At 38.1% G+C, this 26,991-nt stretch overlaps 1 protein-coding gene across 1 annotated transcript in view; it reads left to right on the top strand.

Moving 5' to 3' along the window:
- Positions 1–237: 237 nt before the first annotated feature.
- f8 (coagulation factor VIII, procoagulant component) overlaps positions 238–26,991 on the top strand; it is a 48,553-nt gene continuing 21,799 nt past the window's right edge. Inside the window, exons 1-14 of the mRNA XM_028459182.1 lie at positions 238–400; positions 1,191–1,285; positions 2,346–2,468; positions 5,170–5,382; positions 9,961–10,143; positions 10,274–10,377; positions 13,635–13,755; positions 13,857–14,130; positions 16,110–16,275; positions 16,393–16,480; positions 19,279–19,490; positions 22,871–23,015; positions 23,090–23,299; positions 25,062–25,816. Coding sequence (XP_028314983.1) covers positions 249–400; positions 1,191–1,285; positions 2,346–2,468; positions 5,170–5,382; positions 9,961–10,143; positions 10,274–10,377; positions 13,635–13,755; positions 13,857–14,130; positions 16,110–16,275; positions 16,393–16,480; positions 19,279–19,490; positions 22,871–23,015; positions 23,090–23,299; positions 25,062–25,816 — 2,841 coding nt within the window. The 5' untranslated portion in view covers positions 238–248. The remainder of the gene's footprint in view (positions 401–1,190; positions 1,286–2,345; positions 2,469–5,169; positions 5,383–9,960; positions 10,144–10,273; positions 10,378–13,634; positions 13,756–13,856; positions 14,131–16,109; positions 16,276–16,392; positions 16,481–19,278; positions 19,491–22,870; positions 23,016–23,089; positions 23,300–25,061; positions 25,817–26,991) is intronic.

The following is a 26,991-nucleotide window of genomic DNA, read 5'->3' as shown; positions in this document are numbered from 1 at the left end:
ATTATATAACGTAAAGTAATTTTGAAAACATGTAATCTAAAGTAACTGGTTTATTTCCTTGGAGGAATACAGTAATCATCACTATTCACTAACTACTTACTATTTCCAAGTAACTTGACCAACACTGGTCTCGACCCACGTGTTTAGTACCACAACCATGTGTTCTGCGTCCCCACCCACTGCACCCTCAGCCTTTAAGTGGCTCAGCCCGGGCATGGTGATAGTAGAGCAGGAAGCCTGACAGAGACATGGACCAGTCCTCCGTCCTCACTGCGGCTCTGCTGCTGCTGCTCTGCGGCTCCGCTACCGCCGCTACAGTCCGACAGTACTTCATCGCTGCTGTGGAGATCGGTTGGGATTATGTTCACCTCCAGCATGCAGAGAGTGCTCCCTACCAGAGGTGAGAAACAGCAGCTGCTAGCGCTTCATCATGTGTCACTTATTTTTCATCATTTCTAATGGGGCGTCGATTGTAAAGTTGTTCAAATAAACTGCAACATTTAGCAACAAACCACGTTTAAAAAACGTATGTGGATTTGTTGATGTTACTTTTGACCAGATTTACAGCAATATGTGTCACATTTGTAATATTTACTTTTCTCTTAAAAAATGTATTGTCAATGACAAATATACATGTTAATGTTAAATCTAAAGGTGAATCCTATTCATTGCTAATGCACACTTTCTTTATTACGTTTTTTTTAGTAACTTTTTAGCACTTGAATTCCCCCTGCTGGGGATGAATAAAGCATCTATACTGTATATCTATTTATATATCTATCTATTGCATATGTAATTAATTGTACAGATCAGGTCAAACAGAAAACAGGACATACTGGCAGGCAACATGAGTGCACTTCTGGTGAATTTGCATATTAACCAAATATTTAGTGACATTTAGGTTTAACATTTAACATTTTGATTTCACATTTAAGAATAAAATTTTATATTTAGATTTAACATTTATCATTGACATTGTATTTTTTCGGGAGAAAAAAATCACAATTTTCACAAATATTGCTGTAAATCTGGTCAAAAGTAACATAAAAAAAATTCAAATAAGTTTTTTTTAAGCGCGGTTTGTTGCTAAATGTTGCGAAAAGTTTTAGTTTATTTTAGCACACGTAACTTTACAACTGGCGCCCCATAGATTTCATCATTAATCTTTATACTTTTTTTTATTTTTTAAGATCTAAAGACATTCCTCAGAAATACATCAAGGCAGTTTACAGGGAATACACGGACCAAACCTACACTGTTCCCAGGCAGAGAGCCCCATGGACAGGTGGAGACACTTCCCTTTTTGGTCTCTTTGACCAGTTTATTAACAACATTACTGTGAGTGATTTCTAGAGTAATGCAGCAAAAAGCCAAGTGGTAGAATAAGTTTATATTTTCCTTTTTTTTAAACTTTGTTCTTGTTTTTAAAAAGATTATATAGGCCAGGGGTGTCAAACTCATTTTAGTTCAGGGGCCAAACACGGAGCAGTTTGATCTCAATTGGGCCACAGATTTTATGTGGGAAAATAAGTAATTTCAACATTATTGTGCCTTAGTTTACATTTTTACATATACATAGAAATCAGTCCCAATAGGATCTTCACGCTAAATTTCCTAGATTTTGTGACCAACAGTTATCTCAAAATTTGAGGAAAATTAAAGGATTTTGTAAAAATTTAGAGTTTTTTCAACTGTTTAACATTAAAAATGACTGCATTCATGTGATATAAGCACCAGGAGTGTTGAGTTTCATGTACACAATGATTATAGTTTTCTCTGTAATTTTTACTTTCTCCTGTGGGCCGAATTGGATGCTCAAAGAAGCCGGATTTTGCCCCTGGGCCTTGAGTTTGACACATGTGATATAGGCTAACAGAGCCATACATTTAAAGCAGGTGTAAAAAGCCTTCAAATTCTCTCTGAAACATGATTTGAAAACTAGATTTTGATTTTTTTTCTAAACTTTTCTCCCATAATTCTTTTTTGTTTGAAAAAACTAAAAAAAATCTTTCTTTTGTATGTTTTGGCATTGCATGAAACTTGGCTTTATTTGCTTTTAATGATTTTCTATATTTGGATTTTAGAATTTGATTTGCTTTTACAGTTTGTCTTGTGTTATTGGGTAGGCATATATCATTTTCAGTTATTTGTTCCTATGCACAGCACTTTGTTTGGGCTGCGGTTGGTCTTTAAGTGAAAAATAAAGTTGACTTTTGAGTTTTCTCGTCAGTACATTTGTCAGTTTTTTTTTGGTTTTTTTTGTTTAAATGTCTCACGTTTTCTCTTGGATTTGTCGAAGCTTTTTATTAAGTGTTTTTTTTTGGGGGGGGGGTCTTTGGTTGCAGGTATTCAAGGCCCAGTGATCGTGGCCAATGCTGGTGACAGAGTGCTGGTTCACTTCAAAAATCTGGCCTCTCAGCCTTACAGTATCAGCCCTGTGGGAATCTCCTACTCTAAGCAGTCTGAGGGTGAGTGAGCTGACGGGCAAACACTAAGTCTCTGTATATTTCTCAGGTACAAACTGTCTGTCGGTACGTGTGCTGTTCTAGGTCCGACCCTTACTCAGCAGGTTGACTCACACTGCAGTGTCATAGCACAGGAGCAAAACACTCAAGCTGGAAGCGTTTTGTAGCTCTGCCATGACTCAAAACCACATTGGTTTTTACTGAATCATATCTTTTTTGACTCCATGGTTTTTCATTATGTAAACGTTATCCTTCCTGATTAAAGTTTGTGGTTTAAGGGAAAACAATTTGGCAGCTTCTGTTACCTAAATATTTGCTCTATGTTCCTAATTGTCAGTTTTTAATATCTATGTGTGCAGATTTCCAGAGGTGAAAGTAACTGATTACAAGTACTCACGTTACTGTAATTGAGTTGCTTTTATGGGTACTTCTAAATCACTATTTTAACTCTTTAAAGAGTAAGTACACCCCAAACCAACTTTTTTCTGCCGAATATATGTGTATATGAGTATTAACTAGTGCTGTTGATTGATCCTAGTCCCACTCTTCACATTTTAGTAAAAGCATTTTAATTTTGCGCATTTACCTGTAAAATGTCTGGTATCACGGTCTGAGTTTACCTCCGTACTGAGATTATAACCCTAACATATTCCAATAAACAGTAAAACACGTCTGTTCACTTTGAAAACAAAAATCAATTAATGTTTTTTAGCAAAAATGTATTTTTCAGTGTGCGCGCGCATGCACATATACAATCTCAGTACGATGTGAACTCAGACCATGACACCGGTATACTGGTCATTAAGGGTTATTACAACTGAATTTTGCTATTGGTAAGCTCTTGAAACCCCTGCGTCATCACTTTAGCTGTTGGCCCCGCCTCTCCTATAAAACCTGACGCCCGCCTTCTGTAGTGCGTAGGTTGGATTGACGCCTCAAATGACCTCTCTGTGGCAAAAGTGTCCGCACTGTCAGACTCACTCATGTTTAGCTCGCGAGCTAGCAGTTGTGATGGGTTTTGATTCTGTGTGTGCGGGGGCAGAGGGGAGGGGGCGGTTACTGAAAGTGGCTGGGCGTTTCTTAACTGCTCCAGGAGTTAAGAAACTCCTGGAGCAGAAAGCAGGGGTTTCGTTATCCTTTAAAGAGTAACTAAACCCCTGCTTTCTCCTGACCTGCCACTAGGAGGGAAATTCAACAATATGATTGATTATGGGCGGGGCTCCTGAAGCAGTTAAGACACGCCCAGTCCAAACTATAAAAGCTCCATTGAACAATCTATGCTATGCTAACTAGCTACTCATTACTCTATATACCTCTATATTCACTCTGCTCTCAATCCAACCTACTCACCACAGATTGTAGAGCCCACAGGTGCTCGTTTTTATAAAAGGGGTGTGGCTAACAGGGCTTGTTTGTGATGCAAGGTGGTCCCAAAACGTCACATGAACTTGTTCTCAACCAGTAGCAAAAATCAATTGTAATAGCGGATTTTAACCAATAGAGGGCAGTCGCTCTGACATTTTACAACTAATTACAATAAATTGAAATACTTGGACTAAAATGTTAGACCAGGATCAATCAACAGCATTACTTCATACCAAAAAAGCGGTTTTGGGGTTTAGTTACTCTTTAAGTACGTTTTAAAAGAAGTAAAGTCATTTCTTACATTTCTAAACCCATTATTTAATGCTATACATAATCAATGTTAGTATAAACATTTGTTCACCTAAACAGAAAAATGATTACACTGTCATGGCCAGAGGTGAAAATAATGGAACACAAATACTCACGTTACTGTAAATGAGTTGCTTTTATGTGTATTTGTACTTTTTTGAGTATATTTCTAAATCAGTAATTTTACTTGTACTTCAGTACATTTTAGAAGAAGTAAAATAATTTGTTAAAATAACAATAAATCATTTTTACACCCAACCATTACTGAGTAAATTATTGTTATTATTTTTTTAAATGACCAACGGATATTGTGAAACTACAAAAAACTAAATGCACAGACAATAATCAACACATCTCATTAAATGGAGGTTATTTTCTCGGTTTTAGAGTACATAAATGTACGTATACATAGAGCCTGAGAATGTATTTGTGTATTTTTAATTTAATTAATTGGCATTATTTTTAATAAAAAAGAGTTTTTTTTGACAAACCATTTAATTTTATACAAATGCCTTTGTGGAAAACTAAATTCATTTCCACTTGTGCAAGATTTGGTATTTTCCTTTTTAAGTTTATACATGAGATGTTCACTGTATGCAAAGGGAACCATGGCAAGATTTATTACCTACAATAAACGTGGGGGGTGACAGTAACTATTAACTTTTACTTTGAGTACTATTTAATAAAGCAGTTTTTTACTTATTCTTGAGTACTTTATGCATGACTTATTTGTACTTGTACTTGAGTACAATTTTAATCATGTAACAGTACTTCTACTTGAGTAGAATATATCAGTGCTCTGTACTCTGTAGATTTCAGTCATTTTGCCACTACAATGTGAAATTGAGCCAGTAAATGTCTCTGCAGAGAAGTTTCCTCCTGTGGAATAATGTAACTGTAATCGTAATCCAGAGAGCAGGAGCTTGTTGTTGTTTGACAGCAGCACACATTGCTGTTCTCTTTCACTGCCTTATCCTGCTTTCAAGCACTTCCTGTTGTTAAAGGACTGGCATTGTGTGTTTTTGTGCAGGAGCCGGGTACGATGACTCAACAGCAGGGCAGGAAAAGGAGGACGACTCCGTCTCTCCTGGAGGTTACTACCAGTATGTGTGGGACATCAGCCCCAAGGACGGCCCCACCACCAGCGACCCCGACTGCCTCACCTACATGTACTCATCACAGGTGGACACAGTCCGAGACCTCAACTCAGGACTCATCGGGGCTCTGCTCATCTGTAAAACAAGTCAGTTCCACGGGGCTCACTGGCCACGTTTACATGGGAGCTTTAATTCCTCTTTAAAGTGGAATCAAAATTAATTCCTCTTTAACATGACCTTGTAAACACGTAATTCCTAATGCTAATTTAATTTCAAATTAAACTTAGACCTGAATTAAGTGGCTGGTTTATTCCGATTTTAATTCTAAATGAGATAATTACTCTTTCTTGTAAACACTTAACTAGGTTAAAGCCGCTTTAAGTTAATTCGGATCGTTTTGCGCTAACAAGCGGACTTACACACAGACTTAGTAAACACACACGGTCTTCGGTAAACGGGACGTCACTGGACGGCAGGCACTAGGACCCGGAGGCAGAGTAAAAGCGTCCCTGACTGCATGTACAGGCTGTAATATAATCAAGTTTATAATTTTACCAGTTGTTCGAGCTACTATCTTTACCAGGGAGGAAATAATTATTCCTGGTGATTGTTTTCCGGACTTTTCCTGGGCTTTTTACCAGTGATTAGTTCCTATCTCCTTTCGCTCCTCAGTCCAAACTGAAACCATGTTGAGCTGCTGCTTCAAAACTACAATCAAAAGTGAAAACAGTTCTCATGTAGTCGTCTGTGTTGTAGCTGACAATAAAAGGTTTGTTGTGTGTTTCTCCTGATAGACGTGATACGTCACGTTCTCCCCCTGTCCAATCAGAGCCTTCCCAACCCCAGACCTAAAGCGGAATTGAATTAAAGTGCATAAACCGGTTTTCCATGTAAAGCTCAGTTCGTGAATTACTATTTCCATGTAAACACGGAGAACACTTTAATTCTGAATTCCGAATTAAAAACCATCATTTAACCGTGGCCACTGTGACCACATGATTTCCTCATATTTTTCGTGCGACTCGGAACAATTTTTTTTTTTGTGCTGCTTGGAAGGAATTTTGAACATGTATTTGAATCAGAAGTTATTCCCCTTGTCCAGAAGTCGGCAAAGAGCCATTTGAACCTGTTTCCAACAGAAAAGAAAGCATGAGGATCCACAAACACTTATGAAATTTAAAATGAAGATAAAACTTCATACAGCATTGTTGTTTTTGACCTTTATGATGTATATTAACAAACTATAGTGTGTTGCATTCAGGGTTGGGGTCAATTACATTTTTCAGTTACAATTACAACTTCAATTACAAATAAATTACAAAAAATCTTTTATCCTCACAAAGTAAATTACGTTTACTAAAGTTCAATTACAATAGTCACATTTACTGAGCCTGAAATAAATAACTATGAAACATATTTTAATGATTGTAACTACATATGTGTAGAACTGTACATTGAATTGTAACATGGTTCCCCAGTTTAGCGTTAAAATAAAATTGACAATTTTTATAGAACTTTCAAATTAAAATTACAATTACAATTATGATTATGCCATAATTGTTATTAATGATGAATTATGCGATTACAATTATAATTGACCCTAATCCACTAATCCTTACCATTTCCCCCAGACTTCATCCTAAACAACCCCTAATTATGAAGGGGTTTGATTCATTTTGTTTCCATCTAAAGCATGTTTTTGTTCCAAGAAGCATGAAAAGAAAAAGTAGGTACAATTTGCACAAAAAAAATGAAGAAATCATGTTAGAAGCGAAAGAGGGAGAGTTTCACAATCCTCTGTCAGATTGGGTTGCGTGCCTTTTTCCTGCTTAATTACTTTTCCTTTCTTCAATGTGTCGAAGTTTGAAGCGTCTCAGCCACAAAGCTATCTGCTCTGCGTTGCCAGATAGAGTTGGTGTTTCCACCCTTAAACTGTCAGCAGTTCAGCAAAATGTCACCCACAACGCCTCTTTCAGGAACTCTAAATTGTATCTGGAAACTCTCTCTCTGTTCGGCTGTTTTGATACTTTTCACACAGACATGTCTGATTTTAATGATTTACAACCACTGGTTTCTATCAAACCAGTGGTTGTAAATCATTAATGTAGTTGCTGTTATGTTAGCAAGTCGGGCGGATTCACTAAGATCTGAAATATAGAGGGTGGTAAACAGGTTGCTTCCCTAAATCCTTTGTTGACGCAATTTCCTAACTTGCTGTGAGGAAATCATGAAGATTGCAGCAATGATTAGTGCACGTGCAGAAGTGGTGGAGACTGCCCTATTTAAATAGCGTTTTGCTCGTGTAATGTGGAGATGTCAGTGCACAGAAGCACACAATAAAATTTGAGGAAGTTAAATTGGAGGCAGATTGAATTCTCTGTCTGCTGCACAAACATTTCATAATGTAGAAAACTAAATAAACAAATAAAAATGTTTTAAAAAACAAAACAAACAACTTTAAAACTTAAAGATATTTTTCCCCCTAATTGAATGTGGCTGCAGTCAGGTCCTGTAACTTTGCTCTGATCAGTTCATGAAAAATAGGCAGATTTGGACAAAAACTGTCTTATTGATCTGTCATTGATTGAGTTAATGCAGCAACACAGTTTGTATATCAGTCTGCACCATTTGAAGATGACCATCATTCAGCAGGTCTGAGCTCCTGAGTAGCACTGTGTCACCACACTCTCATATGTGAACATTGTGCCATCATGCATAAATTACGCATCTGATCAGCCGATTCGGCCTGATTCTCATGCCATCAACGCGACAAGAGAGTTTTACATTCACAACGTGGAGAGAAAGACACAGGAGCTCACTGGAGCTGTGCGTCCGGAGTGACATCCATGATCTTTTTTTTTTTTTTTTTTTTGTTACTTGTCTGCACATGCTGTCAAAGGTCAACACCACAGGAAGTGCAATCATTATGAGACAGCAATGCATATTTTGTTATTGCAATAAAATACATTGATTTATTTTATTGCTTAATTGTGACCATCACCAGCCGTCCCTAAGGAAGGGTAAGAAAACTTTTATTAGAGGGGGATATAAAAAGGGAGAGCAGTGTTACACCTAAGTGGAGGGGAAGGGGAAAGGGGAGGAGAAAGGGAGCAGGGAGAAGAGACTCAAGGCAGGAAATAGAAATGGTGGGGAAGAATAGACTGTTTTGCAGTGAGGGTGAGATGTGAGGTTGTAGAGTATATTGTGCTTATTATGTTGTGTAATCCAGCCAGTATGGTGACAAGTGTGAGGCTTAGCTATAATGGTGGTGGCTGTGAACAGGGGGAATGAGTGAATGGTAGTACCTAAAGCAGGTATTTGGGATTAACGTGTCTAAGGTTAAGCCCCCCGCCCGAGACCCCAGCAGAGGAGCTAAGGCCCCCGCCCAGCAGACGGCCGATCTTTGCGCAAAGCATCCTCTCTGCACCGCAGTCACTGGACTTTTCTCTCACTCACACACACACACACACACACACACACACACACACACACACACACACACACACACACACACACACACACACACTATACTATACTCTGCATTTCATTCAGTGGATGTTAATATTGACTATTGTTTTATTTGAGTTATTTTTTTTACTAGGTGAACTGGAGCCTTTTTTTCATCTCCACTGTGTTTTGTGTCGCAGTGATGACATCTGCGTGTGCAAACAGTTCCAGATTTGATGAATTGCATTGCGCCCACTGCATTCATTTATTTGCATTTCCTCCTCCCATTTTATTGCTCCCCTTGGGAGATCCGGCTACTTTACATGTTTATCAGAGGGAAACACGCTAAATGGTTTTTGGGCGCATTCTGACGCGCATCAGCCACGCACTCCGGATTCCCTGGGGTTTGTACCCTTTATTATCATGTGGAGTGACGTTTGCACACATTTTAATACCCCTTTAGTGAATCCGCCCCTCGGTGTTCTCATCTCATCCACAGTTGATGAAGTAAAGGAGGTTCATTAGCAGCATGCTGATATAGTGGTTAAGACTTTAACCACACATCATGAATGAGTTAGATCAGGGTCAGCTCATTTTTAGAACTACTCAGAAAGTGGCTTTTCAGAGGCTCAAACAGGCGAGTTTGGGAATATAAACCTCAAATACTATGTTGTTGGGGTTTTTAGAACAAATGGAGATGGGTGAAAAATAACATGATATGGAACCTTTAAAAAGAATATTACATTTTGACAAACCTTTATTTTTTTACAGATGCCTTTGTGGAAACTAAATTATGTTCCAATTGTGTAAGGTTTGGTCTCTTCCTTTTTAAGTTTGTGCATGAGATTTTTACTGTATGCAAAGGAATGGTGACAAGATTGATTACCAAAAATAAACATGGGGGGTGAAAGTAACTCGTAACTTTTACTTTAAGTACTATTTAATTAAGCTACGTTTTACCTGTTCTTGAGTATTTTACGTATGACTTACTTGTACTTGTACATGAGTACAATTTCAATCAAGTAACAGTATTTCTACTTGAGTAGAATATATCAGTACTCTTTACACGTCTGTTGGTTTGTTCTCTTCGTCAGGGTGTTCAGATGGATTTTAGCCAAAAACTATAATCTGATCAAGATTATACATTCGCTTTAGTCAATGAGATTTCAATGGTATTTAAAACAAGAACCACGTTTATTTAGAGGCCGACATGGAGAAATGAAGCATAACTGAATGAATCTTCAGCTAAAGCTCTAATGAAATATGTCTTTCTTCAGCTGCCTTCAGTGACGCAGGCCAGAGGAAGAATCCAGCGTTCGTCCTGCTGTTTGCTGTGTTCGATGAGACCAAAAGCTGGTACGGAGAGGTGGGAGAGAGGATGAGCAGAGAGAAGTTCAGAAAGTCCACGGGCAGGAAGCAATACCACACCGTCAATGGATATGTCAACTCCACACTACCAGGTAAAGAAGCCGTGCCTGTTCCCTGTTAGACTAACTATTAGTCAGAGTATCAGTAGCTGAACATGATGTTACCAGCAGTAGGATCTTCCACCCTGGTTTTCTATTTGTCTGTTTCTCTTTGTGTGTAAAGGTTTATCGATGTGTCAGAGTCGCTATCCTGTGTTTTGGCATCTGGTTGGAGTGGGAACAGCTCCGGAAATTCACTCCATTCGCTTTCAGGATCACTCTTTGCAGGTGAAACAAAAAAAAATCCCACCAATAATACTTCTATGCACCTGATAAAAGTGTATTGTGTGATAGAATATGTGCTGTAGTATGTATGTTTTGAAGAGGTTTCCCATGTTTTTTACAGAGTTTTTAATGAGTGCAGCGATTTCTTTTTTCTTTCTTTGTCTGCACATGCTGTCAAAGGTCAACACTACAAGAAGTGCAATCTATTTAAGACAGCAATGCATGATTTGTTATTGCAATTAAATAAATGCATTTATTTTATTGCATAATTGTGACCATCACCAGCCCTCCCTAAGGAAGGGTAAGAAACACTTTATTAAAGGGCGGAGGATATAAATAGAGAGGGCAGTGTTACACCTAGGTGAGGGGGAAGGGAACAGGGAGGAGAGACTCAAGGTAGGAAATGGAAAGGGTGGGGAATAGTTGATTATTTTAAAGGTCCCATATCATGCTATTTTTCACCCATCTCCATTTGTTCTAAGAACCCCAAAAACAGTATTTGAGGTTTATTTTCCCAAACTCACCTGTTTTCCAGAGTTTTCGCCTCTGAAAAGTCACTTTCTGATCAACTCCACACAAACAGGCTGATTTGCAGCCTTCTTTTGCATATTCATGAGTGGGCGTGTCTATAGATGAATCACTGACTTCCTCCTCCCCACACGGTGACGTAGGGCCAGAGGACGTCCCACCCTCCTCCCACCCACTCCGTAGCAGAGCTCATGCTGCTTTATAAACATGAGACAGAGCGTGAGGGCGGGGCGTTCACTGGTACATACATAGACTGTAGAAAATACATACATAGCACTGCGGGAAGGACACTGAAATGCGCATCTTCGTGGGCGTGTCTGTTTACATGTCAATCACGGCAGAGAGCTTCCTGGAGGTGTGGCTTCTCCAGCTCAGTGCTGCGTCAAATTTGTCATCAAAGTGGGAACGCGTCATCAAATTGGAGCGAGGTGTTTGGGCTCACCCTGCAGTAAGAAAGAAGTAAATCACCCTCTAACTAATGATTGAGGGAATCAATGAAAAAAACACTTTGTGCATGTGTATGAAGCCCATATAACACTTTGATCATGTTTAAAGCACAGAAAAGTAGATTTAGCTTAACATGGGCCCTTTAAAGGGAGAGTGAGATGTGAAGTTGTAGTTGTGCATATTGTGCTTATGGTGTTGTGTAATCAAGCCAGTCTGGTGACAAGCACGAAGCTTAGGTATAATGGTGGTGGCTGTGGACAGAGGGAAGGAGTGAGTGGTAATACCTGAAACAGGTATTTGGGATAAACGTGTGTAAGGTTAGGCCCAGTACGAGTTTTATCCCACAGCCCAAGGCATTCCAGTGCATCGTAGACCAATGTATGTTCAAGAACTGCTACTGCAAACCCAAGCGCTACCCTGGACCTGAAGATGCAGCCAGGCTAGCAGAAAGAAGCGAGTGCAGCTATTCTTAAAACAGTTAGCAGTCGTTCACTCTGGCAGCTCAAGTCACCACAAAACCTCAGGCATAATTTGGGTGGAGATGAAATGACCATACTGTAAAACTGAGGATGTAATTTAGATACTTTTCATTTAAATACAAGTTTGAAACTCAATGACAGTAAGTTGCTTGTTAAAGAACTGCTTAGTGCTTTATGGCTTCCTAGAGGAAGCTGTTTTCATTTAATGTTGTGACGTTTGAAACTGTTTGGTAACATTTTACTTGAAGTTTTTTACATAAAGGCTGACATTACGCTGTCATTATTATGACATGATATCTGTCATTAGCATGGATAAGGTGTCATTAAGTGTCGTTCAATTACAATTAAATTACAATTGTTTTTTAATCCTCAGAAAGTCAATGACTAAAGTCCAATTACAATTAATCACAACCACTGTGCCTGAAATAAATAACCTTATGAAGGTTCTCTTGTGTTAGCTTTCTGTTAGCATCTCTTATGATAACGGGTCCTAAATCAGCTGTAAAATACACTAAAAACAAATATCTATCATCTAATTTCTTTCCTATCTATTGGTTGCCTTATTCGGTTTCCTAATCAATGAAAATACAAGTTTTAATATTTTTGGTGTCAGTATAGCCCTAGATTTAAAATGTTTTAAATGATAAAATGTAGGAAAGCTTGATATGAAACATATTTTATTAATTGTTAACTACTTATGTGTAGAAATGTAACACGTTCCCCCGTTTTTTATTGAATTAAAATTGAGAATTTTTTGTAGAATTTTTATGGCAATTACAATTACAATTTATTAGTCAATTATCTAAACTCAATTACAATTTCATTATGATTACAACAGCAACATACTTACAATTGAAGTTATGTCATAATTGCATTTAATTCCCAATTACGCAATTACAATTATAATTGACCCTGACTCTACCTAACCCCACTAGATCCCTCCGAATAACCCAAAAAAGGCCAACATAGCTCCAAAGGTGTCATGACTTAGTGAACGACACTTAAAGAGTAACTAAACCCCTGCTTTCTGCTGAGCTGCCACTAGGAGGGAAATTAAAAAACTGCCTTGATTATAGGCGTTAGTGCTGTAACAGCAAGACACGCCCACTCAGGCAGCGCTGTGCTGTGCGCAGAGACAGACAGTAATATACACAACGATGTGTCTGTACACACACACACACACATAGCAACTTCACACAGCTGATATGTGTAACTACAACCACAAGCCCTGCTCTCCCACCACCTCACACACACTGCAATAAGACGTACACACGTCGTTGCACACGCAGAGACAGACGGGAATACACACATAGCATGATGAACATCTTTTTAGAAGAACACAGTCAAAAACTTCACTGCTTGGAGTGGGCTGCCTGTCACTCAATGCTCACTGAGGGCTGTGATTGGAGGAAAACCTCCCCCCTCCTCTCAGCTTTTAGAGGAGGGGCGGGGCCAACAGCGAAAGTGGTGACAGGGGAATCGAAAGAATCCATTTAAGGCAATAGCAAAATTCACTTGTAATAGCCAGCTTTCAACCCTTAGAGGGCAGTATATCTGACATTTTACAACAAAATATGTAAAATTACTAAAATGTGAAGAGTGAGCCTAGGATTAATAAACAGCACTACTTAATACCCAAATACATACAGTATGTATTCAGCATCAAAAAGTAGGTTTGGGGTTTAATTACTCTTTAATGACAGCCTTCATGACACCTTATTCATGCTAATGACAGATAATGACGGCTTAATACTGTCACCTTTATGTATAAAACTTCAAGTAAAGTGTTACCAACTGTTTTTTCAGGTTCTGACCCATCGTAAAGTCAGCATGGAGGTGACCCCAATGACCTTCATCACTGCTGAAATGAAACCAACCACCACTGGCCGATTCCTCATCACTTGTCAGATACACGCTCACAGACATGGCAAGAGATCCCGACATCCTCGACTCTAATCTAAGCAAACCAAACGTCTTCTCTGTGTTTTATTACCACCTGATTTGTTCTCACGTTTCCCTGCGATACAGACGGCATGGACGCTTTGTTCACGGTAGAGAAATGCCCCGAGCCCGTGACTCCGCCCTCACCAGACCGGCGCAATGTTAAACACATGGACGAGAATGAAGACTACTACAATGATGAAGACGTCGAGGATTTGTTTAATACCATCAGCTTTCAACCCAAGAAGCCACTGGTAAACATCAGGGCCAGCAGAGGACACCAGTCCAAAACCTGGGTGCACTACATCGCTGCTGAGGAGGTGACCTGGCACTACGCCCCCCACCTCAAACCCACAGACAGGTACAGTACAGCTCAGTGGAGGTGATCACATCACAATAGGGTTGGGGCCAATTACATTTTTCAGTTACAATTACATTCTCAATTACCCATGTTCAATTACAATTGAATTACCAGCATTTTTTTCCAATTACAATTCAATTACAATAATTTTTTTATCTTCAGAAAGTCAATTACAATTACATTCTCATTGACTAAATTACAATTACTCACAATTACTGAGCCTGAAATAAATAACCTAATAAAAGTTAACCTTCCTCTTACGTTAGCTTTCTGTTAGCATCTCTTATGATAACTAAATCAACAAACAATTTCTTTCCTATCTGTTAGTTTCCTTGTTAGACTTCCTAATTAGGGCTGGGCAATATATCGTGATTCAAGATATATCAACTTTTTCATTTTGGTGATATATAAAATTACAGTATTGCTTATATTGAAATATTTTGAATTTATAGCTTATTTTGTTTTAAAATACTTGTTTCAAGAGTCGCTGCTTTCGTTACTTCTCAGAACCACTTGAAAAGCAGATTCTAACTAGGGGTGGGGGAAAAAATTAATTCACAGAAGAATCGCGATTCTAATCATCCGCAATTCTGAATTGATTTATAAACTTCAAAAATCTATTTTTTTTTTTTTTTTTTTTTACATGAAAAACTCTTATTCAGAAGATCCACTTAGAGTCTTTAGTCAGGAAACACTGTAAACTGAACATACAAATACATAGTAGTGTTCTCATAAATAGAAAATACCACTGTACAAAAAGTAACATTTACCGCGATTGGCGGTGATTTATATAAGACACCGTTTATGCTTAACTTTCACAAACACAGTCTTAGAGAGTGTTATCAAATAGTACACTAAAACATACTCACAAACATATGTTTTTTTTCAATCCGAAAATACAAGAACTTAGTAGAGACCAGTAGGTCATGGGCTCTCAAGATGGTGACCTAGGACTACTACGGCAACAGTGTTAGGCCAAAACACACAAACTCACCCAGATCTTTACAGTCTATGACACGATCCCAACAGGAAACAACAGCGACCCTAACTTACATTGTAATACTGTATTTTAGCATGAATAAATGTTACCTTTTGTCTTAAGTTTGCCTTTGTGTGATTACATCATTGGAATCAGTTTATTCAAAATTACCTTCTACAAACTGTATTGTTTTGATGTCATAATTTGCCTTAACACACTATGCATTGTATCAATTTTTGAATCGAGAATCGTTTTAATTGAGAATCGTATTTTGAATCGAATCGTGACCCCAAGAATCGGAATCGAATCGAATCGTGAGACACCCAAAGATTCACACCCCTAGTTCTAACCCAGACCTTCATCTAAACAAGCCACACTACAGAACTCACTCACACGTGCTGTCCCTTACAGGAGAAAAAGCCAAAAGTGTCACATACTGCATTGAGCAGCTGTTTGTTAGTAAATGTGTCTGTGTGGCGTCTTGCATCAGCAAATTTGACCTAGAACTGTATTTCTGGTCAGACTTTTTTCAGTTAAAAATATCAAGATTCATATTGTATATCGCTATTTTGAGGAAAAATATCGAGATATGAATTTTCGTCCATATCGCCCCAGCCCTATTCCTAATCAGTCTGTATTCTCCTTCATTTCAACGTTTTTAAATGGTAAAATGTGGGAAAGCTTGGTATGAAACTTATTTTAGTAAATGTTAACTACATATGTGTAGAACTGTACATAGAACTGAACATGGTTCCCCAGTTTTGCATTAAATTATAATTGACAATTTTTGTAGAATTTTCCCGGAAATTGCAATTACAAAGTAAATGATCCAAACTCAATTACAATTTAATAACGATTATGAGCGCAACAGATTTTTAAAATTACAATTACAATTATAATGATTGTAATTAATGACCAATTACGCGATTACAATTCTAATTGACCCCAACCCTTTTGACTTAAACTGAAAACTATTCTTCATCTTTTTTTGCTAAATCAGGGAGTTGCAGTCCAGGTTTTTACCCACAACTCCACATCACCTGAGCTACACGTATAAAAAGGTTGTGTATGTGGAATACACTGACGGATCGTTCACTCAGAGAATAAACCCTGACATTACACTGCTGGGGCCACTGCTGAAGGGGAAAGTCTATGATGAATTTCATGTAAGCCAATCACATGCTGAAAACACAGATTTCTTGTGTAAATGAATAAACGCACACAGAGTGACCTGATAAAGCCTTTTTAACTTAGTAACACTAACTCATTTCTATTGTTGACAGATCACTTTTAAAAATCTGGCGAGCCGGCCCTTCAACATCTACCCTAACGGACTCACTAAGATATCCTCACTGCACACATCCAACAGTGGTAAGCTGAATGTGTATAACATGTATGTTGAGATTTATAAAAAGACTGACTTTTAAGTGTGTGGGTTTATTGGGGAGGGTGTTAGTGGTTTGACGTTTCTAGAAATGTAGCTTTAGCTACTCCTGTAACTTCCTGTTACTTCATAAAACTGAAAATTTGCAAATCAGAACCACTGGTTAAATCAGGCACCCTACAAAGAGTTGTTTTTAAGTCAGTGATACTCAACATGTGGCTGCTCTCAATGACTTTTATTCCCACACAAAACCTTAAAAGCGTAAACTTTTTAACTTCTTTTTACATTTTTCTTTGGCAATTTTGCCACATCCTTTGTCCCATTTTTGCCCCTTTTCCAAATAAAATTGACAGTTTTTTGTTTTATCAGATTTGAGCTTCCTTTTGTCAATACATTTTGTCCATTTTGCAAGTTCTTTTTGACACTTTAATCCAATTTTTGTTGATTCTTCAACCATTTTTGGCCACTTTTCATCCAAATAGGCTACCTTTTGCCCATTAAAATACACTTGTTTCCTTTTTTCCCTACATTTTGCCTCTTTTTTCCCACATTTTTGTCTTTTTTATACTATTATTTGCCACATTTTATTCATTTAAGTTACATTTTGTAATTATATACCACCGTTTTCTCTTTTTTGTCAGTTTTTTGCACTCTTGACTGCTTTTGGCCCTTTTTAGTCACTTTTCTTGCCACATTTCTGCCGCTTTTGTCATATATATTAAAAAAAAAACAACATGTAACACAATAACACACACTCACAAATACATCTAAAGCTGAATGTACACATTAAACAATAACAGTCACATACCTAAACACCTAATCCCCCTTTATTGAAGCAACTTCCTGTCACTTCATAAAACTGAAAATTTGACAAACCCAGCAAATCTGAACCACTGGTTGAATAAGCAGCCTACGAAGAATTCAAAGTATTATAGAAGAATATTGCGTGTTATCATTGGTTTTGCCCAATTTTAAGCAACTCCCCCCACCTCTCATTTGCATAAAACTAGTTTCAAAGGATAGCATTTTGAGGGATCAGACATTATTATGCACCAAATCTACTTCAAGCTATGGTCACTTTATTTCCCCCTACTCCCATTTTTTTCTGCACGCTGCGTGGCAACAGTCACACATATACTGCCTTGAAAAGTTAGTGAAACCCAATTTTTTTCAGAGTAGCACATAGAATATTTAAATATACATAACAAGCTCCTATAAAACCACACGTAGTTAATTCTTGTGGTGGGGTTGGGGGTGTAAGGTGGGCCCTTCTAGCCCACGGACTAACACTTTTTTGGCTGGCGAGCCGCCTTTAAAAGGTCAGGTCAATGCCGTGGACCATTGTTGAGGAGTGGGATTAGAAGGATATCGTTTATGATGGAAGTCTATGGACACACACACCAAACACACACAGTATTGGCTCTAAAAACTGCTCATTCATACACAGCACATCGTCTGATGCTGTTATAACCTGCCTGATCTACAGAGTGGGGGAGTGGTGCATTACGGAGCCTTGGTTGACAGCCAATACCTCCGTGTTGTGCACCCATGGGTTAGATCTAGCATGTTGGTTGAGTTTTTACCTTAAAAATGATGATAGATAAGGATTTGGACAGTGATCCCTCCAAAAAGTAATCAGTACTAAGGATCACTAAGTTTGTGGTCTAAGATTTAAAACTTGGAAGCCTCCAATGATCTTCACCCACTTAAGTCACTTCTGAAAGATCTCCATTAAACCTTGTATTTTTGTTACCCTAACCTTAACCCTGACCCTAACTATACCTAACCACACTAGATCCCTCCACTTAACCCAAAACATGCCAACATACAGGGGTGGAGCACGGGTAGGGCAACCGTCAACTCCCAATTTAGTTTATTAAAATAATTTACTAAAATCATGATAAAGCTGGTATTAAGTCAGTGATGCTCAACATGTGGCTCTTTATGTCTTCATTTTAATTATTATTCCCCAGAACACCTTAAAAGGGAAAACTATTTAACCCCTTTTTTATCTTTTTCTTTGTCCATTTTGCAACTTAATTTGTCCCATTTTTGCCCCTTTTCAAAAAAAATGACAGTTTTTAGTTTTTTCAGATTTTAGCTTTCTTTTGCCAATAAATATCACTTCTTTTCAAATTTTTGTCCATTTTTGCAAGTTCTTTTTGTCACTTTTATCCATTTTTTGTCTATTCTTTCATCATTTTTTACCACTTTTCATCCACCGACCATTTCTTTGCCACCTGTTACTCATTTTTTGTCACTTTACTTACACTTTACTCATCACTGTTAATTCTTTCTTTACCTTTTCGGAACCTCGGCTTTGTCAAATGTCTGGCTGTGATTGTCTTGATCACCATTCAGTCAATCTAACTGGTCCAATATGTTTTCAACAATGAATCCCTCTGTAAAATGCGAGGGGGATTAATTATTGTTTTTATGAAAGTGCGGGTGTCGCGTCCCCGCATCCCCCATGGGTGAGACGTGTCTGCCAACATAGCTCTAAAGGGTGTCATAATTTAGCAAATGACACTTAATGACAGCCTTCCTGACACCTTATTTATGCTAATGGCAGCATAATGTCAGCCTTATGTATAAAACTTCAAGTAAAGTGTGACCATATTTACTTTCTTTACACATGTAAAATGGCGTAGAGAGTCAGCTGGAGTTCAAAATAAAACTGCATGTTAAACTCTAGTACTATTACTATGTAATAAGTACTCAATATAAAGTATAGATAGCCATGTCTGTTCTTAATGGATCTGCAAATCTTCTCAACCAACTGCAGGCCAGAACCTGCACTCAATGGAAGTGGCTCCCAACAGTACATTTGGCTACATCTGGAGGCTGACGGCAGATGACGCCCCCCTGGAGGGGGACCCCACGTGTCTCACCCAGTTGTATCAGAGCACTGTGTCCCCAGACAGAGACTTGGCCTCTGGACTGGTGGGCACGTTGCTCATCTGCAAGTCGGATGCCTTCGATACAAGAGGACAACTGGTGAGAAGAAGTTTATGCTCAAGGTTTATACCACGATGCTCTATGACTCAGTGTTTCTCAAATGGGGGTACGCAATGGCACTGGGATAGAGAGAGAGGAATATTTAAAATATGATTCAAAATTTAAAATATGAGGTTTATTTTTAGGTTAAAATGATAATCACACTGAATATTAACAGCAACTCAAAACAACAACAAAAACACACAAAGTAAGAGAAAAATGTACTGTATAATAAAAAGAACTGACAAACAACAACAAATTAAACAAAATAACACCAAAAACACACACCAAGGGCCTATACTACGAAGCTAGATAATTATAACCTGGATTTATCTCCGTTAGCGGGCTTCACCTAACCAAACATTCTCATTAAGACAGAAGCTGTCCTACAAATCACCATTACAACGCGCTAAGTTAAGCAAGTTTATTTAACCCTGGTTACGTGCGCGCTCTTAGAGGTGGAGATTACAGCGTCGGAATAATCACAATCACAGAGGAACTGGAGAGCAATTTACTTCACAATTGAGGAATAATTCTTAAAAAATATGGAGAATTCAAATCCATAATTCAGACCCAAAACAACACTGTTGCTGCAGTAAAAGCAGAAAGTAATTAATGCAGGAATTGATGAGTATTAATGATTAAATTAGTGAGATTATAAACGGAGAATAAACAGACTCTCTGATCAGTTTCCACTTGTCTGTGGCTCTGATGCTGCGTTCATACAGCTCAGCCTACATCATAAGGTGGAATTCATTTATATTTTATATAATCTTACAGGATGGAGGCTCTTTGCATCACCCTAGAATACATGAATGAATCAATAAATGAATGAATGAATTATTTTTTCAGTCTGAAAGCGTCAGATGCACACATGCTTTATCAGCTCACTTATTTTACTTTATCAGTCCATCAGCTAAAAATCATATCATTTCTATAGGATGTCATGGGTAAATGAAAGAATTGCATCGCAGCCTAAATATTAGAGGTGTCCCGATCCGATATTGATATCGGATATCGGTCCGATATCAGCCAGAAAACGAATATCGGATTTTATCGGACTGCATCTAAAATCACTGATATAAGCGCTCCGATAAAATGTTCCGCTCCAGCACTTCTACTGTATCCATTGGTGACTGTGGTTCACACTCCAACAAAGTAACCTACTGTTGCTGACTATTGTTCTCTGTTTGAGTAATAAGAGAATAAGACTATGATTTATCATCATTTGTATCGATTTAGAATCTTAATTAAGTATTTACCATGATATTCTGTTTCATTTCCTATAATACCGCATTAAGTGTTGTAAAGCATCTAAATGACTTCTTTAATAATGATGACGTGGTTTCATGTGAGTGCGTCTGCAGCTTAAGCCAAGCCTGCTGCTTCAACCTGGTCTGGAGCAGGTTTGACCCACGGACTGTGTTACTATGGTAACCAAGGTGTTTTCTCTTTGATGAAACAGCCATTCCAGTTAGAACCCGGCTTAATGGAGCTGGACTCTCAGGTTAAACCTGGACTTAACCCAGAGCTGGCTTTGATCAAATACCCTTCAGGCTAGTCGTTCAGCCTTAGTTACCATGGTGATTTAGCTCCATAAGACGTTAGCCAGCTTCGTAGTCCAGCACACACTGATTAAACCTGGTAGTTAGCGTGATAAGCTTTGTAGTATAGACCCTAAGGGGGTATGCTACGACTGTAGATCACCTCTTATCACGCTAACTTCCGGGATTTAATCAGTTTGTGCTGGACTTCAAAGCACGCTGAAGCTTAATCACTATGGCAATTAATGCTGAACGGCTAGCCTGGTCGTGACCAGGTTTTGCTCTGGCTTGGATGTTAGCGAGTCCTAAAGCCCCGCCTCCTGACCAATTAGATCTCTTAGAAAATGATCTGCCCATTGATAGAAGATCCTGGTTGATGCAGATCTGACAGCTGCATTTAGGAAATAAGATTATTTATTATAATTATAAATGCAATCCTTTCATTTACTGATGACATCTTTTAGGAAAGATATAGATTTATATCTGATGGACTGATCTACAGTCAGCTGATGAAGCCTGTGTGTCGATCGTATGAGCGGAGAGCTGAAGTCATTCATTAGTTCATTCATTCATTCTTCTACTAACTGCTTCAGCAGAGACATATACTACAGTTAAACAATGAGCTCTCATCCCAGTGTGTGTGATAGAGGTCTAATCGAGTAGAAACACGTGTGTGCTGTAATAAAAATTAACTTCAGAGCGCGTTTATCGTCCAATGAATTAATATAATAAATAATCAGCTTCCTGCCTGAGTTCTCTCATATCTGCCTTTTCTGTAACAACAGGGTTGTCTTTGGTCTGAATTATGGATTTAATTATTCATCATTGTAAACTTCTGCAACCCGCTCGGTACCAAGTTATGAAGTGGATCAGATCTGAGCGAGTATAAAAGCTCCGCCTCCTGCTGCGCACTGCACTAACACTGTTGCTCTTCACTGTCATCATGGATTTATATTGATTATATTTGTTTAAAATCATAAGCTGTTCTTACATTCATTAAAGACGCTCACTCTGCCAGTTCTCTCCATTGATTGGTCAGACGCTGCAATCTCCACCCCTTTCATGTGCACACGCATGTAGCGAGGCTGTAAACACTTGGTTTAAATTAGCGTATTGTGATCATAGGTGATAAACGTTCGTAGGACAGCTCCTGTCTGACAGGGAATGTTTGGTTAGTTGAAGCCAGCTAACAGAGATGAATCCAATCTAGCTTTGTAGCATAGGCCCTTAGAGAGAAAAACACGTACTATTACCAACAACAACAAAGACATTGAATGAGAGAAAAATACACAAGAAAAAACCAAACGACACCAAAAACACAGACACTGAGAGAGAATAATTTAAATAATACCAACAACACACAAAAATGACAACAAAGACACACAAAATAAGATAAAAATATGATGAACAGACAAACAATAACAACATACACAAAAACACACCAGAAACACACAAAATGACACAAAAAACTAAAAAAATCATAAAATGATGATAGAAGTGATTTTGATTGAAACATGAAATGAAAATACAAGAGTCAGATGACCGGAAATTATAAAAACTATAGAAATAAATCTATTCAGGAGACACTAAATACTGTTTCATTCACTTATTTACAAAGTAAAATTCTTTAAAATGTGTGTTATCACTCTTTCATTCCATCATTATCCTCTATAGTTGTTCTTTCACAGAATTCTGAAAAATGTTGTAGTCTGACATAAGGCGGTACTTGGATTCAAAAGTTACAGAATAGGGGTACTTGAGCCAAAACAGTTTGAGAACCACTGTCCTATGTGACCTGACGTCCTGTTGTTTTACACGGACTATCTTTGGATGCAGCTGGGCCCTGATAAGAAGCTGAGCCTGATATTCGCTGTGTTTGATGAGAACAGGAGTTGGTACTTCAGTGAAAACATGCAGAAGTCCAGCCAAAACTCCTCCTCCAGCTCCGATCAGAATTTCTATGATTCCAACGTGATTTACAGTGAGTTCACCTCTGAGTTCCTGTCATGGATGTGGGAACGTCTTCCTGACATGTCCCTCTGGTTCCCGATCCAGGTGTAAACGGCATCATGTTCAGTAAGCGGCAGTTCGTCATGTGTCAGTCGGACGTTCCTTTCTGGCACGTGGCTCACGTCAGCTCGCAGAGCGACTTCCTGTCCGTTTACTTCACTGGGAACCTGTTTGAGCACGACCACCACTACCAGTCCGTCATCACACTCTTCCCCATGACTGCAGTAACCTTTCCCATGGAAACTGAAATTATTGGTAAGGTCAGCATGAACATTTTTCAGTTACAATTACGTCCTCAATTATCCATGTTCAAAATTATGATGACAGTGACCAACATTTTTTCAATTACCATTAAATTACAATATTTTTTTAATCTTTCGAAAGTCAATTACAATTACATTCTCAATTACTATAGTTCAATTACAATTAATCACAATTACTGAGCCTGACAAAAGTTAACCTTCCTCTTGTGTTAGCTTTCTGTTAACATCTCCTATGATATCTGGTCCTAAACCAGCTGTAGAATACACTAAAAACAAATATATATCATCTCATTTATTTCCTTTCGATTGTTAATTGACAGAAAATTCCAATGTTTTGAAACGGGAGCCTTTATTGGTTTCTGTGAACAACCCAAAAAAAATGTAAATATAAATGTCCATTTATGAGTTTTAATTTGTATCATTTTTGATACATCCGGTCTCAATGCTCAAATATTATTTTGAGGTTGTTGTTTTTTTACCAACAAAAACCTAAGAAATAACCAACATGTCAACAAATGAGTAATTCCATACATACACAAGAACATGTTTAGTGCTATTTTCATGCAACATTAGAACTGGCACAGAGAACATTTCACTTATTTTTCCTCATTTTGTGAATCACAATTTTTTTTTATTATGTCAGACAGATGCACTCCATCCATATTTCTCACAGTATACATGGGAAAAGTGGCCTGCACAGTGTTTACATCTCTGTCTGTTTCCCCTGTTGGTTACCAAATGATGCAATTTAAACATTTATTTAGTTTACTTAAAAAATAAAAAAAATGCTTTTTGTTGCTTGATGATATGTAAAATGCATGAAATGCAATAAAATGACAATTGACTGATAGACCTGCTGTATCAAATCATATACATAATTTTCAACACGGTTTTACTAAAACAGAGATTATGAAATAGAAACTAATGTTTTTTTATTTTATTTGAAATACTTTATTAATCTTTGAAGGTTAATTACATTACACTTTGTTATTTTTAGGAACATCTCACACACACTGTAGGCCTGAATCACACACATGCACTAACAGGACCTGTGGACATGCATTAATGAAGAGATGTCAGAGTGGGGCTGCTTTTACTATAAAGGGAGCACACCAGAGCAGTGTTGGGGTTTGGTGCCTTGCTCAAGGGCACCTCGGCAGTGCTCAAGAGCTGCCCTGGCACCTCTCCAGCTACCAAAACAACTTCTGTTTTTTGGTCCGCACCGAGACTTGAATCGACGACCCTCAGGTTCCCAAACCATGTCCCTACGGACTGAGCTACTGCCGCCCCAAGTCACACTGCATCAGCCCAGCAACTCTTCCTATTTATGCTTCAGTTCAAATGTGAATGTTTTTCTTACCTTAATGTTAAAAGTTCTTCCTCTAAAAACCACCGGTGCATCTTTCCTCATAAATTACAATGTTGTAAAGTTATAGGAAAAACCTCTGCTGAACTAATTATTGCCCCATGGTGGATTATCTTTTATTGCATGTATATAAACATATACATTGGGTTTCTCAAGAAAAAAAAAAACCCATCAAACTGATCATGTAGAGTTCCAAAACTCATGTATCAAATATGATACGTTTGGCTTCATAGGATTGGAGCAGAAGATCTAAATACATCCTTATTAATGTTTAGTGGCATTTCAAATGTCAGGCAGGTTCGCTGGAAAATGATCTCTTTACCACTACAGTTATCAATAACATCCCATCTCAGCTCAGGCTTCTACACTAACCCTTACTTTCTTCCAGGTGAGTGGGAGATCAGTGCGTTTGACAGCAGCCTCAGGAACAGAGGGATGAGCATCCGTTATACCGTCCGTCCTTGTAACAGTGGAGATCTGCCACTGGTTGATCACGACGATAATGAAGATATCTCTGACTACATGGATGAAATCGACTTTAATCCCAGAGGCTTTAGACCTGAAAACCACTCAGCGTTGGTTGAAAAGTGTCAGAAAGTGGTGGAAAGGAATGAGAGTCAGTCAGTGAACAGTTCCAGGGTCAATGACCAACGGAGGGTATTTGAGACTGTGTGTCAGCAGAAGGAAGGAGGAGAACCTCAGGATTTGTTAGAGGAAATGGAGAGAGATGAGGAGCAGAGAAGGAATAATGAGAGTGAACCTGTAGAACATGGCAGCCGCCGAAAGAGAAGAGAGACAAATGGTAACTGGACAGAAGACGATAACGTACCAGATGAAGACGCTACAGTAGAGATTGTAGTAGAAAGTACAGAAAACACAAACCTGGAACTAGAGGAAGAGGAACCCAGTGAAAACCTGAATCAAACCAACGTCATAGTGGAGGAAAATGAAGTAAACAACGAGATCTTAATCATCAATGAATCCCTGCTGATGAAAAGGGTTCTTTCTGAAGATTTGCATCAAAACGCTTTAACGGAAAATCACATCCTGTTTGATGAACTTCAAGGTTTGGACAACGAGGAGGAGACGAATGACAACACGACGACTGAAGCTTCCCTGGAGTACGATGACTACAGTGATGAGGTAAGGCTGAAAGTCTGCCTTTACTGCTGTTACGCTCTTAAAACAATTACATATAAAGGTTTCTAAATGTTTGCCATTAGATGAGTATTGTTTCACAAAGCATAAATGAAGGATCTGTAACTTTTTACTGTATGTTTATGAAACACACCTGGATGGAAGGTGTAGCTCGTTAGTTATACATTTATGAGACTCATAGGTGCGTTAGCTGAGAGAATCCAAAGCATGCAGGACAGTCGCTCTCCAGGTAGGGCTGGGCGATATAGACCAAAACTCATATCTTGATATTTTTTCTCAAAATGTGAGTGAGTTAAGGATGCATTTCATATTATGAGGAGTAGCAAAAGCAGTGACTCCTAAAACAAGTACTTTAACACATTCAGTTTCAGCCATTTTCAAAATTTCTACCCCCTCAGTGCGAGCTGTTTTAGAGCATTTTGACTGATTTTTAAAGAATATTTTGTACTATGACAATCTGAAAGATTAAAGTCTCTACTTTCATCAACAACAAAAAAATGTTTGTAGCTTGTTTCGTTCTTCCGTAATCAGCCGTCGAATAGAGCAAGTTTTACACAAATCACCAGTTTCAGAGCAAAAAGCTGAGAAAACAGGCTTTTTCTAAAAATGACTTTGGAGCATTTTTTTTAATTTTTTTTTATTGAAAACTATTTACTTCTAAAAAAACAACAACAACACAGACAAGGCTTTTGATGGCAAAATTATTATTATTTTGCTATCTGGCTCACAGTTGTTTCGCTTATTGTATTTTGTATCTTTTGAATCTCGATATATTGCCCAGCCCTACCAGAAACACAATTCTAGGTTATATTTGCTGGTGAAAAATGCCACACAGGTACATTTATTAACAGTAAGTGCCACTTTTGGCTTTCTCTCCTTTAACGGACAGCATGTGTGAGTGAGTTATGTAGTGTAGTTTGTTTAGGGGGAGGTCTGGGTTAGGGCGCACTCTGCAATTCATCTAACTGTGCTTTTTATGCTGTTCTAAGAAGTATTGAAAGCAGTGACACCTCAAATGAGTATTCTCATAAAAAATAGGCTATGAAATAAAAATATATTGATATAATATAATATAATAATTTTCTATATCACCAAAATATAAACTCAATATATCTTGCGTCTTGATATATTGCCCAGGTCTTTGTGCAGGATCAGAAAAG

Source organism: Gouania willdenowi, chromosome 10 (assembly GCF_900634775.1).
Source record: "Gouania willdenowi chromosome 10, fGouWil2.1, whole genome shotgun sequence".
Classification (NCBI taxonomy): domain Eukaryota; kingdom Metazoa; phylum Chordata; class Actinopteri; order Blenniiformes; family Gobiesocidae; genus Gouania; species Gouania willdenowi.
This window is presented reverse-complemented; position numbering and strand designations above follow the sequence as displayed.